General features: G+C 37.0%; 2 protein-coding genes across 2 annotated transcripts in view; both read right to left on the bottom strand.

Moving 5' to 3' along the window:
* The window catches only part of LOC140152212 (uncharacterized), a 194,699-nt gene extending 188,403 nt beyond the window's left edge, over window positions 1-6,296 (bottom strand). The window contains exons 1-7 of the mRNA XM_072174511.1: window positions 6,289-6,296; window positions 5,820-5,975; window positions 4,994-5,089; window positions 3,699-3,813; window positions 2,588-2,644; window positions 1,746-1,770; window positions 662-758 (exon numbers count right to left, since the gene is read on the bottom strand). Of these exons, the coding sequence (XP_072030612.1) occupies window positions 662-758; window positions 1,746-1,770; window positions 2,588-2,644; window positions 3,699-3,813; window positions 4,994-5,089; window positions 5,820-5,975; window positions 6,289-6,296 (554 nt within the window). The remainder of the gene's footprint in view (window positions 1-661; window positions 759-1,745; window positions 1,771-2,587; window positions 2,645-3,698; window positions 3,814-4,993; window positions 5,090-5,819; window positions 5,976-6,288) is intronic.
* A 1,789-nt stretch (window positions 6,297-8,085) lies between these two features.
* On the bottom strand, window positions 8,086-24,153 carry LOC140153169 (uncharacterized). Its single transcript, XM_072175836.1, has 11 exons — window positions 23,879-24,153; window positions 21,749-21,859; window positions 20,280-20,344; window positions 19,279-19,400; window positions 18,608-18,768; window positions 14,973-15,065; window positions 13,884-13,947; window positions 13,179-13,245; window positions 10,222-10,288; window positions 9,002-9,029; window positions 8,086-8,216 (listed from the first exon to the last, which is right to left on the bottom strand). Exons 1-11 carry the CDS (start codon window positions 23,972-23,974, stop codon window positions 8,086-8,088), a joined length of 1,005 nt encoding a protein of 334 aa, XP_072031937.1. The 5' UTR covers window positions 23,975-24,153.
* Window positions 24,154-25,806: the final 1,653 nt, after the last annotated feature.

Here is a 25,806-nt window from a genome sequence, read left to right as displayed (position 1 = left end):
AGCACACATTTTAAAATCAAAGTTTACCAGGCACATGGTGAAATAATCTCGAGGTACACTATTTTGCCCTCCATGAGAGACATACAAACATGGTGGAGTCAGTAATGCTTGGGTCAAATCTCTTTGCTTTAGAACATATTTGTGACAGGTGGCAATTCACTAACAGGGCATTTCGTGATCCACAGCCTCATCCCCCCACTTTGAGATTTTTATGCCACTGGAAACCTCTGACTACATAATGTTTATGTACAAAAACTTTCTTGCAGATTAATTTGTTAGCAAAAATATCGCCAAATTAGAATTACGTTCTGGTGTACCAGAACATAATTCAACACAGTGGCCTATGGAGCAGTGTAATACACATAATCATATATAATACGCATAATCATGCATAACTCGCAAATGCAAAATCAGAATCAACTAAAATTTTGGGAATAAGCTTTTTTGCGTGGATATCTATCAAATGTCATAAAAATGAGGATGCTAGGATCACATATTCTCCTTTAAATTTACAATATACTTTATTTGCAAGTCTCAAACCTGTTGTACTTATTCGTTGTTATCCTATTTTATATTATGCATATCTGTGTTCACAAATGGAACTCATACACAATAAACTATCCATGAGAAATCTGCATATACATATCAAATCTATACTGACCTTGTTGGTGTTAGCACCCATGCTTTCTCAAGACCAAAGAACCACTGGCCTTCCTCCATTCTCTTATAGCTATCTGCCTGGTTCTGAGCTTCAACACCTGTAAATTTATTAAAATAAGTACGTAAGAAATAGTCAGACCATATTTTCAATGAAACATTCATCCAGCTAGTCTGATACTTACAGTAGAAATCTGAATGAACACAGCTTTCAACAGCTGTACACAACCCAACTGCGATCGTATAGCCTATAGAGCATTTCAAAATACAACGCAAATGCATGACCTTGGATACAATAAGTAAAATACTAACCAATCATGAGTGAGTTGGCATGGTTGCATTCACTTCCGTGTTACGCACATATGCGAACATTCGACATGCTGTTGGCAGCTATGTTCATTCAAATGAAATTTCTACTGTAGTTGGGGTCCTTAATAGCCAAATGTGTACGTGCTATCAGCAAGTGCCCATAAAACACGGATAGTGGTCTTACTCAGTACAAATGAGGATACAGGAATGCGCTACAAAGAGGTCAATTTTGGTATCTTTACTAGGTCAAGTTTGGTATCAATATGGATAATATTTCAAATATTTTTGATTTCAAATACCTGACTGTCACCTAATATACTGGTGCCCAAATTTCAGTTGTACAAATTTAACAAATTATGATCAATTTGGCCAAAAATCTGGGCTTCAGGTATAAAAAGGGTCAAATTTTCTTGGAAAATTGGTTAAATATGGGTCCACTTTGAGACCCTTTGAGGTAAACCACCCCCCCCCACCCGAGTCTAAATAACTGTGTTCAAGTGGCAAGTGGTAGTCTGATAATCCTTTTTAAATCTTTACATGCTCTTAGACCTATATCAATTACTTAAAAGTCAAAAACATTGAGCTATTCCAGTTGAAATTCATACACCCCCTATGGAAGATATGATCTTAATGTTCCACACAGGGAGTGTGAATTTCAAGTGGGATTACCTGAATGGGTAACTCCATTTGAAATCTACACCCCTTGTGTGGGACATTAAGATCATGTCTTCCATAGCGGGTGTATGCATTTAAACTGAAATAGCCATATTCCAACTCACCTGTTCCATGTAAGCTTAGAAGTACCTGCAGAGGAAGAAGACAACACATATATTTGCTACTTGTTTTGTCATGTAAATTTACTAAATGTATAGATACAAATGGGAAGTGAGAACTGCATGGCATATGTGATGTGATCTGTGAAAACCCTTCGCATGTCGCATAATCCTATTTTGTTTTATAAAGATAATAAAGGCTACAACTCTTTAACTATTTCTTTATATTTTTCAATCCTTCTTTGCTCGTAACTTTTGATGTTGAAGTCACAGGTACACAGTTATAAGTTATAAGAGTTCTAAATTTCCAGGTTTTTTGTCTTCAAAACTCACAAATTAAAAATGTCACTATGTGAAGGGTTTCACAGATCATATCAGAGGCCCTAGATACTGTTTCTGTGGTATGTTTACTACTTTGATTCAATACAATAGGTAATAATTATAGCATTACTATGATCAGCTCGCAATAGGCAAAAATATTTGTTTTTGTTACTGCGCGAGTCAATAAAGTTCCACCAACTTACGCCCTCGTAAATTCACAAAAGCGTGTGTCAGTCATGCAAAGCGCAGTTCGCACAGGAGCTGCACCCAGCTGTGTACATCATTCCATATCAATCCACAATGTTATGAGATCCGCCTATTACAAGCTGATCAGAGCATGTACATCATGAGTAGGCCAAACAAATACATCGGGGATCAAATTAATGATGTAAGAGGAAAGTGAATTTCATCACAACAAAGAACAGTATAACCCCTCCAATGGCACCTTTGTATTGTTTCGGCTTCATCACTAACATTCCTGCATTCTCTCATACATAGCAATCAAAACAAAACTGTCTTTTACTTACTGGACAGCTACCCTCTGGACAATTTTCAAGTGGTTCAATAGCAGCTGCAGACTGTACCTATATAAAATGTAAGATAGTAAAGAAATGTAATTGATAGCTGCTCATCAAATTAGATATTTTCTCTGTCACAATACAAATCAAATAAAGCAGTGACAGCCTATGTAAGAAAAAGCTAGCTAAAAATATATGCATGAAAAATCACTATCACAAAATCAGCAAAATAAAGGGGCATATAGATTAGTGCTGCCACCAGATTTTCTTTTAGATTGGATGTTTGTTTCTTTGTTTTTTTGTTTTTTTTTGGTGATGGGGTGGGGGTGGTCTTCATCACACTTTATTCCAAAGCTCTTTACATCAATTTTGCAACAATTATGCTTCAATATAAGTGCATTAGTAAACTCATGCAAGAACTCAGGACAAGGCAAGAAAGTACTTTTTCATTTACCTGCTAGACAACACCTGATAGCTCATCTCATTCTGAGCTTGTACATTGGGAGAGCTGTACATGTTTGGATGTTTGTAAACATTACTTCAGTTATACATTTACAGCATCTTTTTCATATTCGATTCATTTTGAAAGCACTACCAGATTCCTATTGCGGATGCTTGCACAGGTACACCGTCACCGAGGTACTTCGCTGGTACTGTTCAGTACAAGGGGGTACCAATGTAGTACCAGTGTGGTACCACTGCTGGTGAGTCCTGTGCAGTTGCAACATTGTTACTGTGCTGGTACTCTCTGTGACCAGCCATGTACCTTAGTGATGGTGTACATGTGCAGGCGGCCGCAATAAGAATTTTGTAGTATACCAGATTGGGATGCTTTAAAAGGTTAGTTATGTAAGTTAGCCAAAATGTCCTCTTCTATTTGTATTCCTATTTTTAAAACAATCTTCCTTTTTACATATTTCCTAATAGCAAAGTTTTCCTCTTCTATTTGTCATGTTTTGGGTGCAAACTTGGGGGGGGCTCAAGTCTTCTTTTTCCCCCTCTCTAAGGTCACTAAAACAAACATGAAACTAAATCTTCTACAATAATCATAAAAATTTATGTACAACTTTTTCTAATCTTATGTCGAGATTTATCATTAATTACATGAATTATTTCTTACCGAGCCATCATGGTCTAAGAATGTAAAAAGAAATGATTCTTTTCTTTTGCGACACTTTAATGTTACTGGAAGCTCCTGATTCTGACCTTCTGATGCTGATATCTTCAAAGTCAGCCTGTATAAAAATAGCAAAAATGACTTTGAATGCTGTCAATGTGGATATGGGCTATTCTATTTAAAATCCACACTACCTCTGTGGAAGATGTTAGAAATATCATAAGGGGGAGTATGAATTGTAAATGGAATGAAAACATTAAGTACTTACATTTGAATTTCATACACCTGAGAAAGATTCTTGTCCCTTTTACCAAAAAAATTCACAAATATAAAAACATTTGACCTTTATTGCCAGTTCTAAATGGGCAGATTCATTTAGCATAACAGGATATTTCATTTTTAACCCAACAAAATTACTGCAGTATTTTACTGGAATTGAAGGTTGGATGAATTGCAGGCCTTTGTGAAATCAGCCCTTGTATCAAGGCCCTGACAGTAAATTTTGCTGGTCTATGTGTCAACTTTTCCCATTTTATTTTACCAAGCAATCCCCCTGTTGTTTTGACCTCACTCCAGCACACCAGTACCATGATGAAAGTCACTATTGTATGCTGAAAAAGCATCCGTGTATGCTGAAGAGGCATCTGCTTGCCAATCCGTTGTGCGTGTTGACCCTGTTGTGTTTTTAAATATGCGATAGCAGAGTAATGGCGGCTTACATAGCATTGCCGACTGCTACTTTAGCTATTATCCCTCAATATTAGAGAGCTTGCGATTACCAAACATACAAATCAAATGCATGTGCAGTCAAAATCACTGATTTGATATGATTTGTATGTTTGGAAAACGCAAGCTCTCTATTATGTACTCCCTACCTCCATGTTACTTACACAGCATCAGTGCATTTTATGTGCTCTTGTGACTACACCTCCTGTAAGCTGATCACTACTGGTATAGTCTGACCAGGGGCTATCAACATACTGCCTCTGTCTCGTAACTGAGTCACATCTAGATTATGTTACTTACACAGTATCAGTGCATTCTATGTGCTCTTGTGACTCATCCTCCTGTAAGCTAACCACTACTGGTATAGTCTGACCAGGTGCTATCGACATACTGCCTCTGTCTCGTAACTGAGTCACATCTAGATTATGTTACTTACACAGCATCAGTGAATTCTATGTGCTCTTGTGACTCATCCTCCTGTAAGCTAATCACTACTGGTCTAGTCTGACCAGGGGCTATCAACATACTGCCTCTGTCTCGTAACTGAGTCACATCTACATTATGTTACTTACACAGCATCAGTGCATTCTATGTTCTCTTGTGACTCATCCTCCTGTAAGCTAATCACTACTGGTATAGTCTGACCAGGGGCTATCAATATACTGCCTCTGTCTCGTAACTGAGTCACATCTACATCATGTTACTTACACAGCATCAGTGAATTCTATGTTCTCTTGTGACTCATCCTCCTGTAAGCTAATCACTACTGGTATAGTCTGACCAGGTGCTATCGACATACTGCCTCTGTCTCGTAACTGAGTCACATCTACATCATGTTACTTACACAGCATCAGTACATTCTATGTGCTCTTGTGACTCATCCTCCTGTAAGCTAATCACTACTGGTATAGTCTGACCAGGGGCTATCAACATACTGCCTCTGTCTCGTAACTGAGTCACATCTACATTATGTTACTTACACAGCATCAGTAGCTATCAGTACATTCTATGTGCTCTTGTGACTCATCCTCCTGTAAGCTAATCACTACTGGTATAGTCTGACAAGGGGCTACCAACATACTGCCTCTGTCTCGTAACTGAGTCACATCTACATTATGTTACTTACACAGCATCAGTGCATTCTATGTGCTCTTGTGACTCATCCTCCTGTAAGCTGATCACTACTGGTATAGTCTGACCAGGGGCTATCAATATACTGCCTCTGTCTCGTAACTGAGTCACATCTACATTATGTTACTTACACAGCATCAGTGCATTCTATGTTCTCTTGTGACTCATCCTCCTGTAAGCTGATCACTACTGGTATAGTCTGACCAGGGGCTATCAATATACTGCCTCTGTCTCGTAACTGAGTCACATCTACATTATGTTACTTACACAGCATCAGTGCATTCTATGTGCTCTTGTGACTCATCCTCCTGTAAGCTAATCACTACTGGTATAGTCTGACCAGGTGCTATCGACATACTGCCTCTGTCTCGTAACTGAGTCACATCTAGATTTGGGCCACCTTGTTGACTCAATAAAGTTACCCTGAAATGAATGGGATGCAAAATTTGTTTAATTGGTAAACATCAGCAACAAAGTATGTAAAAATAGAATGTGGCCAGTTGATGTAAAAGGAAACTTTTTAAATATAAGCCTTATCTGTACCTTCTAAACCTGTATCATCAACATAAATAAGCACATATTTTAATAATTAATATCACTCTGACATACATACACTTAGTCTTATTCCAACATTCGTCTTACAATAGTGCACATACTATACGAGTCACCGAAAACTAAGAATTATAATAATGTTACCTCTATGTTCCATCTTCTGTATACCCTCCCCTTTCCCCACCAATCCATGTTGGGAGATGATATATGGTGAAGATGAACATATTGTGTATTACAACCTTGTAGGGGTGTAAAAGGGGTAGAAGGGGGTAGAAGTCAAGGGGGGTCATTTCCAATTAAGGAGTTCAAACAATATTTTCTGAGATTGCAGTTTGGCTTAATGTTTATTAATTTCAATCACATGAACAGAATGACCACTTGAATGAATTGACAGCTCAGTGCTAGAAATGGGTAAGTGCAATAGCTGCCATGTGTAGCTGCCATGTAGATGAGTACAATATACTGGGTGTAAATCACAGAGGTCGGTATACACAAGAGTCGCATTAGTTTACATGTTCACGTAACCGCCTGAACTCATTTGCATAGGTTTGGAGGTGGGCTGATCGTATTTTGATTCGTCGAACACCTAATTTGCATAGGTTTGGAGGTTTCCATATTTGGGTTTACGTAATTAATTATTAACGACCCAGACGTTGTTTATAGCATGCCGTCATTAGAGCTGGTCACTTCGTCAAAATCCGACGATCGAACGTTTGCAGTTTTCTTTTTATTACTGTTATATCGTGAAATACCATGTAGCTGACGTGTTAGTCCAATATGCATAGGAAAATATTTCTGGCGATGACCCATGTTCACATTGGCTAAATAAGCTGTATTTTTGCTGGAAAGGGGCCGGGACGAGTCGGCCATTTTGTTTGCAAAAGGTATGTTCTTCTCCCGCGTTACCCGGAAGTGGCAGCACCAGAACAAATGACGTCATTTCTGGATTTCAGCCGGAACGGTTACGTTCACTGCCGTGCATCAGTATAGGCATCAGCTTATCTAGGTTTTACTAAAGTAAAACATCTTTGGTGTAAATTGACAAATATTTACAGGGCAGCTATTGCACTTACCCACTTCTGGCACTGAGCAGTCAATTGATGATCAAAAGCAGAGCTGTCACTCACATATGGCACCCATATATATCAAAAGGTCTCCAAAAGGACAAGTCTATCATAAAAAGGACACTGTTTTATTCTCATTTTGCCAATGTTTCTGGCACGATTTCTAAACTCTGCAGCTTCATATGTAAATATACTAGGAATATGACCTATTCTGTTTCACTAAATCTGTTCAAATCTCTTGTTTTGAATCATATTTTTATTGTGGTAGTGTCTGGATTTATTTCCAAAGGAATTATGTTGATAGGTTGGAGACAAATCAGAAGTAAATCACTAGTACTTTGCTCAAAATAGATTTTTTTCTGAAGGAAATTATTGACCTACATAATCAAATATAGACTTTTGGATTGGCATTTGATTAAATTTGAAGATTATTTGTCCAAGTTTCAAAGATTGTTCTATGGCTTTGGCCTGTTCAGTGAAATAATTTGGAGAAAAAAAAACAGTTCTTGCACCAACAACTTTTGGTGGTTTTTTTTGTCACCTTAGTTAGATTTACAACCTTGAAGTCTGTTTACATAATTTCTGGACACTTCACATAACAATGATGTAGGAGCCAAGTTCTTCTCCATAAGAGTTATAAACCACTGGGACAGTCTCCCAGGAAATGTTGTGATTGCAAATTCAGTAAATGAAAGCTAGATACCTATTGACAGCACATATTTTTATATGGGGCCAAAATGGCTAAATGGGCTATTTCATTTGAAATCCACACTACCCCTGTGGAAGATTTGGGAAATATGAATTTCAATGGAATGAACACATTAGCAGTTCCATTTGAAACTTGCCCTCCCTCAGTGGAAGATTCGGGTTGAATCTTTCTCAGAGGGTGTATGAAAAACCTCAGTGTACATGTAACATTACCTGACATTTTTGAGCCACTTGTTTGTCTGTAGATTTGTGATAGGTATTGCTAGGACACTACCAACTACATGGCCATCTACAAGGTGTGGAATCATGGAAGGCGGATGGACGTCATACTTACTGGATCCTGAACACAAACAAAAGAAATACTAATCCATTTAAAATCCACACTATCCCTGTGGAAGATTTTGGAATTATCTTCCACAAGGACTACCCCCAGTTTCCCCCCCCCCCCCCATATTGTACCCTCTCTTTTGTCAAATAACCTAAAAACTTGCCACAGGAAAAACACTTGATTGTCATGGCAAGTTGGCAACTTCCTGATCCTCATTTGAAAAGTCCACTTTTATGTCAACATCTTTCCAGAATTCATAATTTCATTTGCTATAAAACCTGATTATTAAGAAAATGATTTTGTGGAACTGATACCTCCAACAGAATCCATTAAATCAAATACTTACAAAAACATCTTCTTTGACCGGTGACCACTGACAGGGTAATTTACTTCAATTGGAATGAAACTTTCAACTTAAAAAAAGTTTTAAACACCAAAGCCTGCCACTATATAGTGTGTCCCATCTCAAGTTGAGAGTAACACCATATTTACAGCAGCAGTTGTGATGGGCTATAGTCTGTCTCGTCTCCAGTTGAGAGTAACACCATATTGGATTTTGCAATGGCAGATTCGAATTGGCCTATTTACACGGATGCATTGCCAGCATACAAACAAATTGAAATTCTATGCATGTGTGTATATACCAGCGGGATTAGGTTGGCTTGTGCGACTTAAATATGCCACTGCAAAATCCAATGTGGCCCTACTTTCAACTTGAGACGGGACAGACTATATATAGCCCATCACAACTACTGTAACAGTTGTAAATCATAGCTGCCACTGCCTGTTATACCTACCTGCCAACTTCAAATTGCACTGTAGAATCTGGAAAGAAAAATAATCATTGGAAACAAGTCACTTATAAGGCTTCACAAACAAATCAAGTTTGCTTCTTCTGGCGTGCAAGCATTTCATTTTTTAAGAATATTTTTTACTGCAAAAGCCTACGTAGCCAGGACAGTGTGTGTACCATGTAACCATGCTACACATCATTGTATCCCCTGAACTGATTTCTTTTACCTACTTGGAACAACATGAAATAAGAATAGTTTTCAAAAAGTGGATGATCCTGGGACCTCAATATAGTAAACCTCAATTCTTCACTACTCGACCAGAGAGGGTTGAGTTGTGATGGTGGTCATTCTTATCAAACATAAACTTTACAGAATAAAGCAATTATAAGCAGTTCCAGCATACACACTGCAGTGTGGATTTTTACACCTAAAGCCCAAATGACACATGAAAATTGTAGCTTATTTCTAACACTGCTATGCTAATCAGCCTACATGTATATATAGACCACTTGACATCATTGTTTATCAACAAAGGCGTGGGACTGGTCTATCGTTATGCTTGAACGAACCACTACACTGTTCAATGGCTTTCTTGTACTATATGAAATGTGGTGGGTGATTTAAAATGCACATGCCCTGAGCAAACTATGATGCCTACGCACACTGCAAGGCAAAGAACAATGGAAATTGCCATAATTCGCTCGCATACTGCCGGGCAATGATGTCACATGTCAAGTAGTCTATAGAACAAAATTCCAAATATTTGAGAATTTTTGTAGTAAAAGGATCAGAGGAAAAGAGGACATTGTAACTCCAGAATCCCCTTAGTATCCCAGTTATTCGAAAGTGCTGAATTTCATTGGTTCCTGCATGTTGTCTATCACATGGTATACTGCAGTGTCCGAGTTGTTGCGGAACACACATGTTGATGTGTACACTAGCTGCGCATATTTAAGCGTGTTGTAAACGTAGCACAGTATTCGCAACTGAATTTGTAAACAAGTTTCGTTTATTTGGCGTGCAAGCATTTTCATTTTTTTAGTTATTAAAATAAATTTTAATGAGGATAAATTATAGGACTTTTGTTTTTACTTTTTGTTTTTCCTCTACCATGTGATAGATGACAGGCAGGTCCAATATTTATCGTAGTGGATACAGCGCATTCTCTAAATCATACCCATATGCGCAAATGGAATGTGTATTCTGGAGTTGAAATGGTTTACCTGTGGTCCCTTGGATCTTAGTCTTATATACACTGTATGTATTCCTGGTGCTAGTGATATACCATACCTGTAAGAGAGAGACAAAAGAGGGATTATCATATTTATGTTTGAATCTGGGAAAGGTGACACCTCATTTTTTTTAAATAAGTATTTGTCACTGAGGGGAACTGATGTTTCCCCCTGAAAAATAACATCTTGAAATCAAAATCAGAAAAAAAGCAAAATTCAGGGTTCTACAATGGCAAGTGCAGGAGTAGAGCCCATCAAGGGGGGTTGCAATCACGAAATATATGCATATCATCCAGATCTGCCAACCTTTGAGATCACAAAACTGTATTCTGAAATCCCAAAAGTCTACACTTGCAGCCATTTTGAAATGGTATTTTTTTAATTAATTTTTTTGGTCAATGGTCATAACCATATTTTTTTTTGAAAAAAAGTAAAAAGTATGCCTGTATTTTTAACGGATTCCAATATGAAATACCAGAAAACAAACTAGTTGGCAGGCCCGTACCATCACCTCCAACAATGGTAGTGGCTCCCTGGTTTATGAATCCAAATTTTCAGTGCTATTTGGCTCTGATAAAGGAAAAGTGGTTGTAATTATAGTACTCTCCAAACTGATATGTTTATTATATATATAAACATAAGTTTTGCCATCACAATGTATACACACTTTTAAAGGGACATTCACATATTTTGTGGGGTAGTCAGGTCATTGTTTTAGTCATGTCATTAATTTGACTTGATGATATGGCCCATTCTTAATTGAACAAAAATACTGAATAAAAAGCTACAAAAACATGTTCATTTTGACAAAACGGCAAGTCTTGGAAGGCACTGAATAATAATTAATGACAATATGATGACCCATGTGATACGACTGAAACTCATTTTTCAATTGTGTATGTAGGTTCTTCATAAATCACAATTTGTGCAAAATAAAATCTTAATTCAATATCTCTGAATATCCCTTTAATGCTATTCCATTTAAAATCCACACTACCCCTGTGGAAGATTTTGGAAATACCGTATTGTTTGTAATAAACGCCTGGGCGTTGCATTTTTCAAAAGGGGGCGTTTATTGGAAGTGAATTGTCAGTGAAAAAAGCTTAAAAATCGTGTTCAATTTCCCGATGGTGCTCCTATTAAAAGGAGGGATTTATGAATATACATGATGGCGGCGCCCACGGAAAATGATATTTTCGTGGGGAATACAACAAAATTACACCTGTAAGTGCATGGAATTAGTGAAATTCTACCATAATTAGGCAATGAAATGGATGGGAGTTGAGTCATAATAGGTTTTGTCCATTCAATTTAGCGATCGTGACTGACATGACTGATGCAAGTTTTAAGCTTACCTACACGATATGTCATGGAAATGTTCGCATTTTTGTCAATTTTTCACAGAAAAATTGGAGGGGGGCATTTATTAGAGGGGGAGCGTTTATTACAAACAATACGGTATCCATATCTTTTTCAAATATAATTAGTCAGGGTTAATCATTTCGAAACCTATACTCCCTCTGTATTATGGCTTTACCTATATATCTTCCACAACTCGAGTGGGTATTTCAAATGGAAGTTACCCAATTGTCTATTCAATTTGAAACTCATACTCCCTCTGTGGAAGACTTTAACTAAATCATCCATAGGGCGAGTGATGACTTTAAATGGAATAGCTCAATGTCACTTGACATTGTCAACTGATTGTAACAAGACAAGTAGTCAACCAGAAATTATCTTATTGACAGTACATGGTTAGACACCATGAAAACTCTCATAGTAAGCAAATAAACTTTAACCTAATTTTGATATTTACCTACCAAGTTCATATAGACCTACTTACTACTGCCATGCACACATGTCCATCATCATTATGTAGTAGAATATCAGAGAATAAATCTTACACTTCCCATAATGCATTTCTTCCATTTCAATTTTCTGTACTGATTTGCTATCTAGTGCAACATGGGTCGATAGTGACAAAAAGTACCTCAATGAACAGAGCTCATCTAGATCTTGCAAAATATGTTTATTTCTCGAATATCGACCCATGTTTAGCTAGTCTATTCTCAACATGAAAACAAAGGAAACCTGTACAAAGCAATAGGGGTGTCATTTGATGTAATGAGGGGATTTATCATGTTGCAAAGGATTCTGGGAAGGGTAAGATATCTTCTCTGGTATAATACAATGAAATCAAATTAGTTCCATGTTATCATCACATTAAGGCTGGTCAGAATGGTGCCTGAGCACAGTGGTGTTTGTACTCAAATATTGAGTAAAATAAAGCCCATCGGAAAAGGTATGGGCTCAATACATGAGATTCCAAGGCTTATTGTAATGCCCCCCCTTCTTTTTACCATTATTTGTCACAACTCAATAACTGTAACACATATGGAAATATAAATGTGACCATGCAGTGGCTTCGTTGACTCATTTCCTAAAAGATCAAGGTATTACCCTGCAGAAATAAAATTAATTATTACGCAAAATTACCCAAACTGGACAAATATGACCCGAAAACTCCCATTTTCAACTTTTACTCTTCTACACGCTGGCGAAGTGACATAATAAATCGGATTAACTACCATAGCAATAGGTGAAAACAATTTTTAATATATTGCGCTGCACTACAAGCAGGTTGCACTCATCACCTGTGTATGTCTGCAATCATAGATTGAATACAATACCGGTCTTTTCAAAGATACTAATCTTACAGGTGCAAGTGATCAGCATGATATGGCTCAATGCAGAGGTACCGCGTGAACGTACCAGTGCAGCGCGGTATATTCAAAAATTGTTTTCACCTATAATTGCTATGGTAGTAAATCCGATTATTACATAACTTTGCAAGCGTATAGTGGAAAATTATACACTGTATGCAGTAGTACTACAATGCTGAAACTGACATCAAAATAAAAACAGAATACAGTATAGGAATTTCTTACCAGAATTGGTCTCTTCTATACACATCGGCAGCTATGAACTGTCCATCAATAAATATAGTATGTATACCTGTAGATGAAAGGTAATGTAGAGGATCAGGGGTGGGTAATTAGTCTCAAAATTGATCACAAGTAACGATGTACAACTTCTAAGAGATTTACAATTGATGCACATCGTAAGTAATAGGGTTTGTAACAGGAGCATGTCGTAACTTTCACAAGTCAAAAGAAATTGTAATTTTAAGACAGATACTTTATGGTATGATATGTGGCCCGATTTAGTCCACTTAGACTAATGTTGGCAAATACAAAACCGAGATATAACCCAAAATAAGTCAGGGTAATAGTTAGTCACAGTTAGGCTATGAACATGTAAAAAATGTGGTAAATTCGCAACCAAATCAGTTATAAACATGGGGGTTGGGCTGCTGAACTTGGTAGGGTTGGTAAATTTTGTGTATTACCATCTAGAACGTATATTGAGAGATGAATAGTATAGAAATGTTGAATGCAATTGTCAAAAAATATAGCACAGTGTCAAATTCTGACTTTTCTATCTTTATCGCCCAGTGAAATGGAATTGTCCACATTTGACCAAGTGATATTTTCATAAAATTGCATAAACATATAGTCAAGCAATATTTATTTTGTATAAAGATATTACAAATAGTTTTCCAGTCACTGAATACTACAAACTTGGATACTTACCAAGGCACTGTATTAGTACATCTTCATCTTTACCATTCACGGAAAATTCCCCAACAAGCCATCCCTGAATATGGCAAAAAAAAATCATATAATATTAATCATCCAATATCTATACTACAAAATGACAAAATTTGATCAAATCAAACATTGAAGGAACAGTTCCTGACCCCTGAGTATTTGCTAAAACACAAACTAAAATAGTACCAACTGAACTGTGTGGGACCTATGGATGGATCTAAAAAGATTCAAGAAGTATACACGACCAAGGAAAAAATTTTAAAAACTGTTTAATATGCACAAAACATTAAATATACACCACACACACACACACCCCTACAAGTTGCTTTGCTTACATTTATTTTGAACATATCTTTTATCCCACTAACTCATTTTACTTTGACTATACATCACATATTTGGTACACAATCAATTATTTTATATTTCTACTGAATTTAACATAAGAATTATGTGCAATAATTTCAGACCAGATTTGTTAAAAATATAAGGAAAGTAGTTCACTCAAATTAACCCACCCAAGGTAAATAGAAAATAAGGAAGTATAATTGGCAGGCAACAATGTAATACTATGTGTCCAAACAAGGTCAATGTTCTTTATGGGAATTAGGGAAGTTTTTTAAAAGTTCCCATAAAAGTGACTTGGCAGAAGGAAATAAAAAAAGACCTTGAAATATTGGATGATTACCAGGGATGCAGAGGGGTTGGTGAGTTATGATTTGTTGTAAAAGTACAAACCCACTGAGATAACTTTACCAAAATAAAATGCATTTTCAATGGTATTAAAAAACAAATTTAAATATACAGAAAGTTTGTAAAAATTGCTCAATCCAATGCATGCTGATATATATTGCAAGACTGCATTGACGCTATAAATGAACACAGCCAGGAATCAATGAAATTTCATCAAATTTCTTATAAAAATCATTTTTATTGCAACTGATGCTTGCTTAAATTCAAAGTTCCATGATAAAAAACAACAGATGCTCTACTGATATTTTTCTTTCTTTCCGGACAGAAAATTCTTTAAACACAAACATTTCCAATATTTACTTTTTTTCATCAGGAACTTACCTGCCATTCTGTGATAGCAAAAGAACCTAAAGACGACACAAGTTCATTCCATGGGACATCATTTGGCATAATTTGAAGACGGTCATTAGCTGACTGCAAAATATAATCGAAAACAATCAAATCTTACATTGTGCACTTAATTCCAATGGTTCGAAAATATCTCACAGCCCCTTGTTTTCAATATAAATATTCAGCATAACTAGAGCAGGAAACTTGTCCCCTTTATCTCTTGTTACAGTGATAATTTTATAATCAAAGTTCCCTATTAACCTTATTTACATTTAAAGGGGAGAAGGAAAGAATGATTAGCAAAATTGGGAGGTTGAACTAATAATTGTATAGCCAGTGATGTTATAAAGGGGCTAGCCCTTCTATCCTCCCCATAGCGTACTCAATACAGATAACCACAAAGAATGTGCCACAAATATGGGTCTCTTTATCGGAACCCTAATATAACAAGTGCCCCCTTTGTGGTCAATTTTGGTATAAAAATGGGTCACTCTTTTCAAATTTGTTACCTACCTGGCACCCAAATTTCATTCTTTTGTAGAAATTTGCCAATATTAAGCACAATAAAATAGGGACAGCGATCCCAGATAGGTCATCTGAAGATTTTGTTTACATTTGATTTCCAAAAATGGGGGCCTTAAATGACAGGCATATACCATCACTTTTGAAGTTGAGTGCCCCCCCCCCCCAGTTCTTGTTCTGAACTTGTAATCATAGTTGATATTATCAGGGGCTATGATGTAGACTAACTTCAACAATGACAGTGGACTTATGACACAGTCAAATGGATCTGAGATCTACAATAAATATGTGCATTGCATCAACACAGGGTGATCAATAGGCCTATTCAGGTTTGCATTTATGTGCAGTCCTTAGGACCCCCTATTTTTATATGCTACCCAAAGACCCCCTATCTTTTATCCATCAGGTGCAAACCTTATGACTTCATCAGTGGTGGTGCCACAGGGGGCCCCTAGTCAGAACTTGTGCCTTCCCCCAGATACTTCCCCAGTAAAAACCCAAAATTACAAAAACTTTTTTTTAGTTGATTTTGTTGAAAGTTGCCACCTTTACTAACATGTTGCCTTTTGAGTGCATCCCCGGATCAAGTCAACATGCAGCATGGACTATGCACTTTGTGCCTCACTAAATACACATTTTCATTGCATCAACAACAGCATGGAATTGTGCACTTTGTGTCTTCATACTAATGATAAATGATTGATGTTTATCAACAACCAAATCAACTTTGTGCCAGTTATTTCACAAGGTGTGGAGCCGGTAACAAGATAAGGTAAGATGTTTTAAACTGAAACTCAAAATCATGCAAGACATGAGTTTTCATTCTTGTTTTAGCTCATATCCTTTGATGTTATGTCAAAATAACACAATATTTAGATTTGTTAAGATCTGTGAATTTCCCTTTAAAATTTAATACACTGATTTCGGCTAGCAGGCTATGTTAGCACACCTATGATACTAACAAAATTGCAAAACTTGAGCAAATTGCTGAATGGGGCTTTAAGTTCATGAAATGCCTTTTTGTAAAAAAACATTATGTAATCTGAGAACATTTAATCTGAGAATGATTGTATCTTTTTTTTTTAGAATGTCAGATGTAACAAAAAGTAACAAGGGGTGGTGCTACTTATGATGAACTTTGCAGGGGAACTGTCAGATATTACAGTTTTAATTTAGTAGATCTTTTCAACAAGAAACCATTACCATTCAAAACTGCTGTGAAAACCCTCGTGAAACAAATTGAAGCAACATTCACTGATATTGAAACACAGCAACCAGACAAGGTTATCAGATCTTTCACTGTAGGAAAAACCCATGCCAGGCGAATAAAACAAGGACACGGCTACATGAAGTTTGACCGAATGAACAAAACCACTTGGAAACTTAGTGCCGGTATTGGCAACAGATGGCGGACTACATATTTTACAGATGGATACAGTGGGCTGATTGCTTTGACTGCAGTGACAAATGATATCATACCATCCAAAGTCAAAACAACATATGACTTTGTCGATGTTGAACAGTATTGTATTGCTCTTGAGCAGCAGCTTATTCACCATTATATGCTGGAGAGAACTGATTCAAGACTGGAAAACACAAGTTTTAATCCTGGTAATCTTTGTGACAAAGAAAAGAAACCCTATGCAGGTATAGTATATGTAGCTTACAAGCTGGAGGACCGAGATGACACGGATGACCTAGAACAAGCCCAGGATATTGAAGATACGAATACCGATGGTGATTCTGGAGATGAATCACCTGAAGATATCCTAGGGCCATCTTCAAGACAACATACGAGTAGGTACATTAATGATAACACTGCAACGTATCCTGTCAATCAATATCAGAAATATCCCGAGGATATTGCAGGACTCTCTTCACGACTGTCAACTGATGGGTCTAAGGATACCCTAGGACCCTCCATGGATGGTCATGAAGACTCCCGAATGGAGTCTGAGGGCATCCTAAGTTTGGCTTATGAGGATATACAGGGACCATCTTCCCTAGATAGTTCTGAGGATACCCAAGGATCATCTTCAGAATGGTTGGTGAACAAATGGTTAGAGGATGGGATTACAAATGCCAAGGAATCATCTTCCCAGCATAGATCTGAGAAGACTCAGAAACCATCTTCCCTGGATAGATCTGAGAATACCATAGGACCATTTTCAAAACCTGCCCATCCATTCCTAAAAAGGGTAAAGTGTGAAAAGGTTTTGGAGAACACCCTACGTCCATCTTCCCTGCATAGATCTGAGAACACCCCGAGACCATCTTCCCCGAAGAAATCTGAGAACACTCCAAGTACATCTTCTATTCATAGTTTTGAGGATATCCCAGGACTATCTTCAATACCTCGCAATGCAATCCTCAAAAGTGTGAAGTGTGAATATGGAGTAAAAAAGGAAACAAAGACAGTGTCATTTGATGTTCCTAAACAGACCCCTGAAGGTAACCCCGACCATGTCTATGGACAAACTAGGCACACATGCAGCATCGGTCTCCGACATTTTGCAAACAAATATAATTTGAAAAGACACAAAGAGGATATTCATGATGGACAGAAGTATGAATGTTCAATTTGCCCTAAACAATTCAGAAGTAAATCAATTTTGAAAAGACATAAGGAGAATATTCACAATGAAATTAATGCAAATGCATGTAAAGTTTGCAAGAAAACCTTTGTTCACAAAGGCCATCTTAAAAGACATCAAGAAAAAATGCATGGAATAAAGAACAACTGGCAACTGTGATTTGCATAAAATGATGGTCAACAATAACACAATCTAAGGCCCCCAAAAATAATCCTTTGTCTCAAAGCTCCTGGGAGCAACTGCTAAAATGTTCAATGTCAAATATTTTGACGTCAATTTACCCAAACATCTGGGCCTCAGGTATCAAATATGAGCACATCCATACCCCTATCCCCAGTACCATCCAGACAGAGGAATTGCTGCCATGACAAGGGGATATAATTAACTTCAGTTTGGTTTATGTTAGAGAGTAAAGATCTTCTCTCCTTCCGTCCCCATTTGGACTAGGGAAATCCTATCCATGTATCAGATTCAAAGATCTATGGCTGAGCTGAATATGCCTGTACCTACCTTTTGCTCAATAGTTTTCCAATGTATCTCCCCACCAGTGACTAGTTCTGAATAGTAGGTTGTTTTCTTTCTATTATATCTCTCCTTTGATGCATTTACTATACCACCATACCACTGTAAGGGATCACCATCAACCTCTCCTTTACCAATCACAAATGGACCTGGTGTATTGAATATTCATGTTATCAAAACAAGCTTGCACGTTTCTTAGTTTGCATTCAACATTGGTGTTGAGGTAACAAGTGTGTAAGATGATGGAAAACTAAATTAACTACGAAACCAACAGGGCAGCTTGAAAAAAGAAAAGAAAATAGGACAAACAAGGACAGGGGAAAAGACTACAATGGAAATCAATCATAAATGCAGAATTTGTTAAAAGGAACAAAGAAAATAATTTGAGAAAGAAAGAAAGAAAGAAAGAAAGAAAGAAAGAAAGAAAGAAAGAAAGAAAGAAAGAAAGAAAGAAAGAAAGAAAGAAAGAAAGAAAGAAAGAAAGAAAGAAAGAAAGAAAAGAAAGAAAGAAAGAAAGAAAGAAAGAAAGAAAGAAAGAAAGAAAGAAAGAAAGAAAGAAAATCAAAGAAAGAAGGACAAAAGTAAAGCAGAAATGCACAAATGAATGTGAAAAGAAAGCAAGAAACAAGAACATTGACATCACAAAGTAGTATGCATACCTATAAAATACCACTTGTCAATGAATTTACTCAGTTTTCCATTCAATTTGGCAGCTTGCTTAAAACATGTTGTTGCTTTGGATTTTTCCTTCCCAATGTTGTACTGGTGTCCAAGTTCAGACCTAATGGGTAATGGTATTAAAAATTGAAAAGAATTATTATTTTATATTTCTAATTTATCAAAGTTTTTGGGTGATGAAGTACAATTCAAGAAACATTCAGATTCACATTGATTATTTTTAACCCTTAGGCCTATACAATATGTAAAATAAAAAGACCACTTGCATGGACACTAGGAAAAAAGAACAGTTCAACCCACCAAATGTGCTACTACAGACAAACTTAATTAAGAAGCTGGTGCACACCCCCCCCCCCCAGATTAAGAATGGGACACAGGAATCAAACCTGCAACCTGTTACAGTATTTTGCTGTTCATACACGAGAAGCATACATCCGCAATGTTGACATGGTGGCTACGATTGTTAATTCCACCATATATGCATCATATTTGTTTGTTTGTTTACCCAGGTTGGTCCGTGAGGGACAGATGCTAATCCATGGAAAATCCATGGACCGTTCCAAGCTCATACTATAAAAAAGCACAAGCCTGGATAGCCAGTATAGGCTAATAAGATGCATGCTGGTGTAGATAGCTTTGATAAACAAAGCAAGAAATGGAAGAAAAGGAGAAAGGGAGAAGGCAGAAGGCCACTCCCAAACAATTGTACAATTTTATTCCTAGCCCTTACTACATAAGAAAGGAAACTGGAATTCCAATCTCCAGCCCGATGTAAAGTCTTGATGTGTTGTGAGTTTGGTCTTGTCAACATTGTGGAAGTACATGGTAGTAAAAGGTTTACATCAATTTAGATTTATCTATGCAATATGTTCTGGAATCTGGCTCAAGTTGAATAAATAGCAGTTTATCTATCTAGTAGCATGCTGGTTAATATACAATGTTTTGTGAAATGAAGATTACAAACAGTGCTCAGGTTACTTACCATGCCCATCCCTTCTCTGGGTCTGTTGACAGTAGTTTGATTAAACATATCATAACTTGAGTATTCTAAACACAAAAAAGAAAAAAACAGACATACATTGGCTAAAACCCTTCACGCTTATCATGGATGATCAGTAACAAATAAACAAATAACATTGATGTCATTCTTTCTTACCCTAACCTAACCGAGAGGGCACGGTGGCTCAGTGGTTACGGCCTTGGACTTATAATCTGAGAGCTTGCTCGACGTGCGTGGGTTCGATTCCCCGCCCCACCACCGTGTTGCGCCCTTGGGCAAGGCGCTTTGCCTCGCTTGCCTCACCCCACCCAGGTGCAATGGGAAGCTGTTAGGGGTACATGTAGTCACAGTCATTGTACTGATGGACCCTCGCCACTTGTAGGCTGCAAACGTGGTTCCGACATATTCTAATGACGGCGGAATAAATGTAAAGCGCTTTGAGGCTGTTTACGGCATAAAGCGCTATATAAATATCTACATTTTTTTTCCCTCTAACACTCATCACAGGGTGCAGTAGATATAATTCTATATACCGGTAATACTTTTATCTGGTTTTTCCAGTTGAAATCCATACACCCCCTATGGAGGACATTAATCTTCTTCACAATTTCAAATGGGTTACTCAATTTGAAATCTACACACCCTGTGTGAGAGATTAAGGTCATGAATGTCTTTAGGGGGTGTATGAATGTAAACTGGAATAGCCAATTACTTGCTTCATTTAAGGTTTCAAAAAGTTGAATTGTTGATCAACTTTCCCTTTGGTCCAGTTTGGATTGGACCAGTTGCAAATGGCATGTCAGTATTTCAACTTGCCCCAACATTTAACAGCCATCTCAGCCATCATTCAAAATTATGCTGAGTGGTTCTGTAATCAGAATTACATGTATAATGCAGAGAAGTTAAGATATAAATTACATAACATTTGTGACCCGCTCTGACGAAACCTGCCATAAGTCGCACTCAGCCATTTCAAGATACGGCGAGTCAAAGTTGGGAAAGGGGTGAAAACCTTGCAGATTTTGTTTTTCAGTTTTTATTATTTTTTGATTCCTTAATATGTTTACTTTAACCTACCATTGAAAACAAAATATTTTTTACGTCTAAAGTACCCAAATCTAGCATTTTCTGAGCCAAACCCAAGTCCTTTACATGTACATGTCATTTTACAACTTTAAAGCCATTTTTCTTGCATTTGCCTTTTCTTTATGTGTCACTTCCCCCTTCCTGTTGAAAGACCGTAGAATGAGGTCCATATATGTCCCAGAAACATAATTTTGGTATCAAATAAAAGCTGAAGACCTGTATTAAATGATGACATCAAAAACTCAATTTTCAAAATTAGTGACTTATGTCTGGTTTTGTGGGAGTGGGTCACATTTGTTGTAGGTGCCAAAGTAAATTTCTCTACAGAATTGAATTTCCTGCAAATAATTTGTATATGCACATACCTTATTATGAAGTCTGAGTTTTGCTATACTTGCATCAGTGATTGATTTCAAGTTGCAGCTCTCACTGTCCAGTTTCTTGTTTTCTCTCTCAATCAACTGAACTGATGCTTTCTGTAAGAAATAGAAACAAAAACAAAATATGTCATACATGAATGTACCTATTGCATAAAACTTTCAAGTAGTACAAAATTTCTCCTGATTCAATACTCAGTGAATTTTAGGACATGGTTTGAACGCATCACAATCAGTGAGGCATAACACTAAAAGCAAGGGAAATTCAGAAGTAAAAACCACAACGGAATCGGATAGATGATATATATGGTACTCAAAATGTGGCTCAGATTAGAAGTGTTGAACCTCTTAAAAGTAAGCAAATACTGAAGCCAAGACACATTAAGTTAGCCCAGCCAAAATGTACCCAAACAGAAATTTTTTAATGCATTTGAAAAGTGATGACATCTTTAACCACCTTGTTTAAAGTCTTTGTTTGGTTTCAAACAAATAAAGTTTGCATATTTTGAAAGTTGATAACAGACTTTCTCTGCAAGAGGCATCTTGATTTTGCATACCTGTTCAGTATTTTATGTACAATTTGTACGTCCGCAAAGAAAAAAATGTATGTCCGCAATGGCCAAACAATGAGAAATTTTGACCAAAAGATAAAGACTCTGATTTTTTTCTTTGCGGGTTTTCTTTAGCTTTGTCCCTCTTGCAAACAAAACTGTATCAGTTTCCATCAAAGATCTGAACACTACAGAGCAATTGCAACTTTACTCAAGAACTCTAGATTCGAATTTGCACACGATACTTAAGCATTCAATGCTAGAGTGCTTTGCTATGGTTTTTCGGTCGGACAGCAGTGCAGTTTTTTGCACCGGAGGTTATTTATTCTGTTCATGTTGAAATTTGGATGAAAGTTATTTCGATGAGTCAAATATATCTTTTGAGCAAGATGTGAGCAAGATGTGCCTATTTTGGACAGTCTAAAATGTTACTGAAGTGTAATTTTAGCAACATTTTTGATGCAAGCGCCTGTCGTGATCGGCTGTGTTTACTTCTGAACTTCCATTGCTTTACATGGTGTCATGCTTCAGCGAATCCGACTAGATTTTGAATGCAATGGTCTCTAGCCTAGAATGTGAAGCTATCGGTGAGCAAATTCTTGGCTAGACTTCTCAAGCAATTGTAACTGAGACACAAATAACTCAAAAAGTTCACTTTCTGTGAATACGTCCACAAAGTTAACTGAGGTGTTTTTATGACCTGTCATACCAAGTTGCCAACCGAGAATGGGATTGGAATTACATTTTCAGGTTTTACACTTCTATCAGAGATACTTCAAATACAAGAGTTCAAAATACAAAAGCCTCAATAATTAGAAGTTTTGGGTCCTCTAAGTCTTCTGAATGTACGTCTGCAACTACGGAACTGCCCAAAAGGAAAAGCAAATTGGTGTTTTCTATGCAGAGAAAATTGGCTGCCCTTTACAAACCAATAGGGATTTCGCGCGAGGATGTACCCTTTGAAAGTCCCAAGTAGGTATGAAAGGTGAATTCAAATTTGCCATCAAACTGCATCATTTTATTATATCAAATTAAAGCCCTTGAGTAAAGAAAGCCAAAGCTGAAAACCGTTTTGTCACAGTACTTTCCGTAGCAAAGTTACATCTTGTCAAAGATTGACTTTCATCAAAAAGATTCCGCAAAGAAAACAGCATTTCGATGGTGTTTCTAGATCTTAAAACAGATGATAGCAGCTTTTCTATGTGGAACTGCTATCAAAATCCCTCTAAAATTCCATGTGCGATTGTCTCATCACCAAAAAAACGCATATATTTGGGTCAAGTGAAGTATAGACAACATATTTATGTAGGTTTCCGCTTTTCTTTTAAATTTCTATGTAAATATGTATTGTGTTTGGGCCCCAGCCTAGGCCAATTTGGCTGACTATTATGTGTTAGCTAACAATGACTAAGGTTTGCCTCTCATACCTAGTCCAAGTCCCCGGCGAGTGAGCGAGTCTTGAATATCGGTGACTCGAGTACCCGGTACGTACTTCAACAGCAACACGGTTAAAAAAACATGCCCCACTAACCTTAAGAATTATTTGACACAAAGATAAGGTACTTACAAGAATGTCCTTTTTCTTACTCTGTCCTTCATGCAAGAGAACTCCGATGACAAGTAAGCTTATCATGTGTACAAATTGTAAATTACAGCAATTCATGATTGTTGTTGTGTTGAATGTGGTCACTGCACAACAGCTACAGCATGCAGCAGCACATGAACAGCTGTGACGTCGTGAACTGACACCACCGAATGACTCCTGGAAATATGAAATATTATCTATATCATCATTAATATGTTTGAAAGCTTATTCTGCAACAAAAATAGCGAATGATTCAAGTTCATTTTCCCAAACCACTTTACGTACACAGCCCGTGTGATATATCCTACGAGCTGCACATAATGAATAGTCTGTGTCCCAGACTTGGGTGCTTTATTGCAATGCTATCTACTGAAGATTGCTATCTACTGAAGATAGCATTTTGTGAATGCAATGTGTGACTTTGTTCATCGTGTAATTCTGTGCTACTTTTCTTCTACATCTACTGGACCCTTAAGTTACTCAACCTATAAACTTTAGCAGGCCTGAACTTTAGGGCTAAAAAATTTCTTGTCTCGGCAACCAAAATTTTATGACCCCCCCCCCAAAAAAAAATCGCCAAAAAGCCCAAAAAGTTCTTTTTTTTTACCCTAAAAGTCCCCCCCAAAATAGGGCTTTGGGGGATGGGGGGGGGGGAATTGGGGGCATTTTCATTTCAATGCATTGAAATTGTATTGGAATAAAAATGATCTGGCTTGGGCATGAATCGAATTGGATCGGATTGGAATTGAAATAATAGCAATGAAGAAATTAATTGGATTGGAAATCATTTGAGGAATATTAATACAATGCAGTGAAATTTCAATTTTACTTGAACTTAGTTTTGGGTAATTTCATTAAAGGAGTATTTCGTGATCCTAGCATCCTCTTTTTTTTTTTTTGGGGGGTCACATTTTTCAGTACATATATCCACGAAAAAAGCATATTCCCAAAATTTCAGTTGATTCCGAGTTGCGTTTGCGAGTTATGCATGATTATGTGTATTACACTGCTCCATAGACAATACGTTGTAATTTCGTTCTGGTACGGTGCACCAGAACGAAATTCAAATTTCGCGATATCTTTGCTAAACGAATTAATCTGCAAAAAATATTTTGTACATAAACATTATGTAGCCAGTATAGCCACCGTATTCCAGTAATATAAAAATCTCAACTTTTTTTGAGAAAAGTGGGGGGATGAGGCTGTGGATCACGAAATACCCTTTTAAAACGCTTGGGATTGGGCCGGGCATGAATTGATTTGGATTGGAATTAACATTATTGTGAGCATAAGAACTGAATTCGGGATTGGAATCGAAATCAAATTACACTCAACTATGTGACCGTTGTAGGCTATCATGATTATAGTATGGTACGTGGTTCAGTACGGCGGCCGTGCGGTTAGAAGACCTTTGGTAAAAAGTTTATTATTGTGGATTATCATCAAAACACGGTAATCGCCCCCCCAAAAAAACCCACAAACCTTTGGTAATTAACAACAAACTAGAGCGGTTATTTCACCGCAAACTGGTGGACCGAGCTAAGTACACACTTCACTGTTAGGAGTTAGACACCTGTTTTTTATTTAATTGCATTATCTTTTTTTTTTCATTATTACTTCAAAATTGAACTAATTAGTATTCACCCTTTTCCTAATATTATTCTTCAAACCATGACTGTAAAAAAGAAATAATGTTCAAACTAAACAGTAGGCCTATAACCATGGTAGCAGCAACTCTTAGCGTTGAGCTATTGCCAACCAGAGTTGGGTAATAAATATCACAGTACTGATAAGGATTGTGGCTGCAAAGACTGGTCAGTCAACAGCAAGTACAGACCAGTAATACAATGTGTAATTGGCACTAACTTAAATACAAAGCATATGGACCAGAAGGATTTAACTTCCCCCAT

Source organism: Amphiura filiformis, chromosome 5 (genome assembly GCF_039555335.1).
Source record: "Amphiura filiformis chromosome 5, Afil_fr2py, whole genome shotgun sequence".
Taxonomy (NCBI): domain Eukaryota; kingdom Metazoa; phylum Echinodermata; class Ophiuroidea; order Amphilepidida; family Amphiuridae; genus Amphiura; species Amphiura filiformis.
This window is presented reverse-complemented; position numbering and strand designations above follow the sequence as displayed.

Bases quoted from the DNA above. Each gene is read 5' to 3' on its own strand.
- LOC140153169 (XM_072175836.1), bottom strand. From the start codon at position 23,974: ATGAATTGCTGTAATTTACAATTTGTACACATGATAAGCTTACTTGTC. The intron at 20,345-21,748 runs GTATGTGCATAT...TTTTGTGTTTAG, and splicing joins AACTCAGACTTCATAATAAG to AATACTCAAGTTATGATATG. The intron at 8,217-9,001 runs GTAGGTATAACA...GTTTGTGTTCAG, and splicing joins GTGCAATTTGAAGTTGGCAG to GATCCAGTAAGTATGACGTC.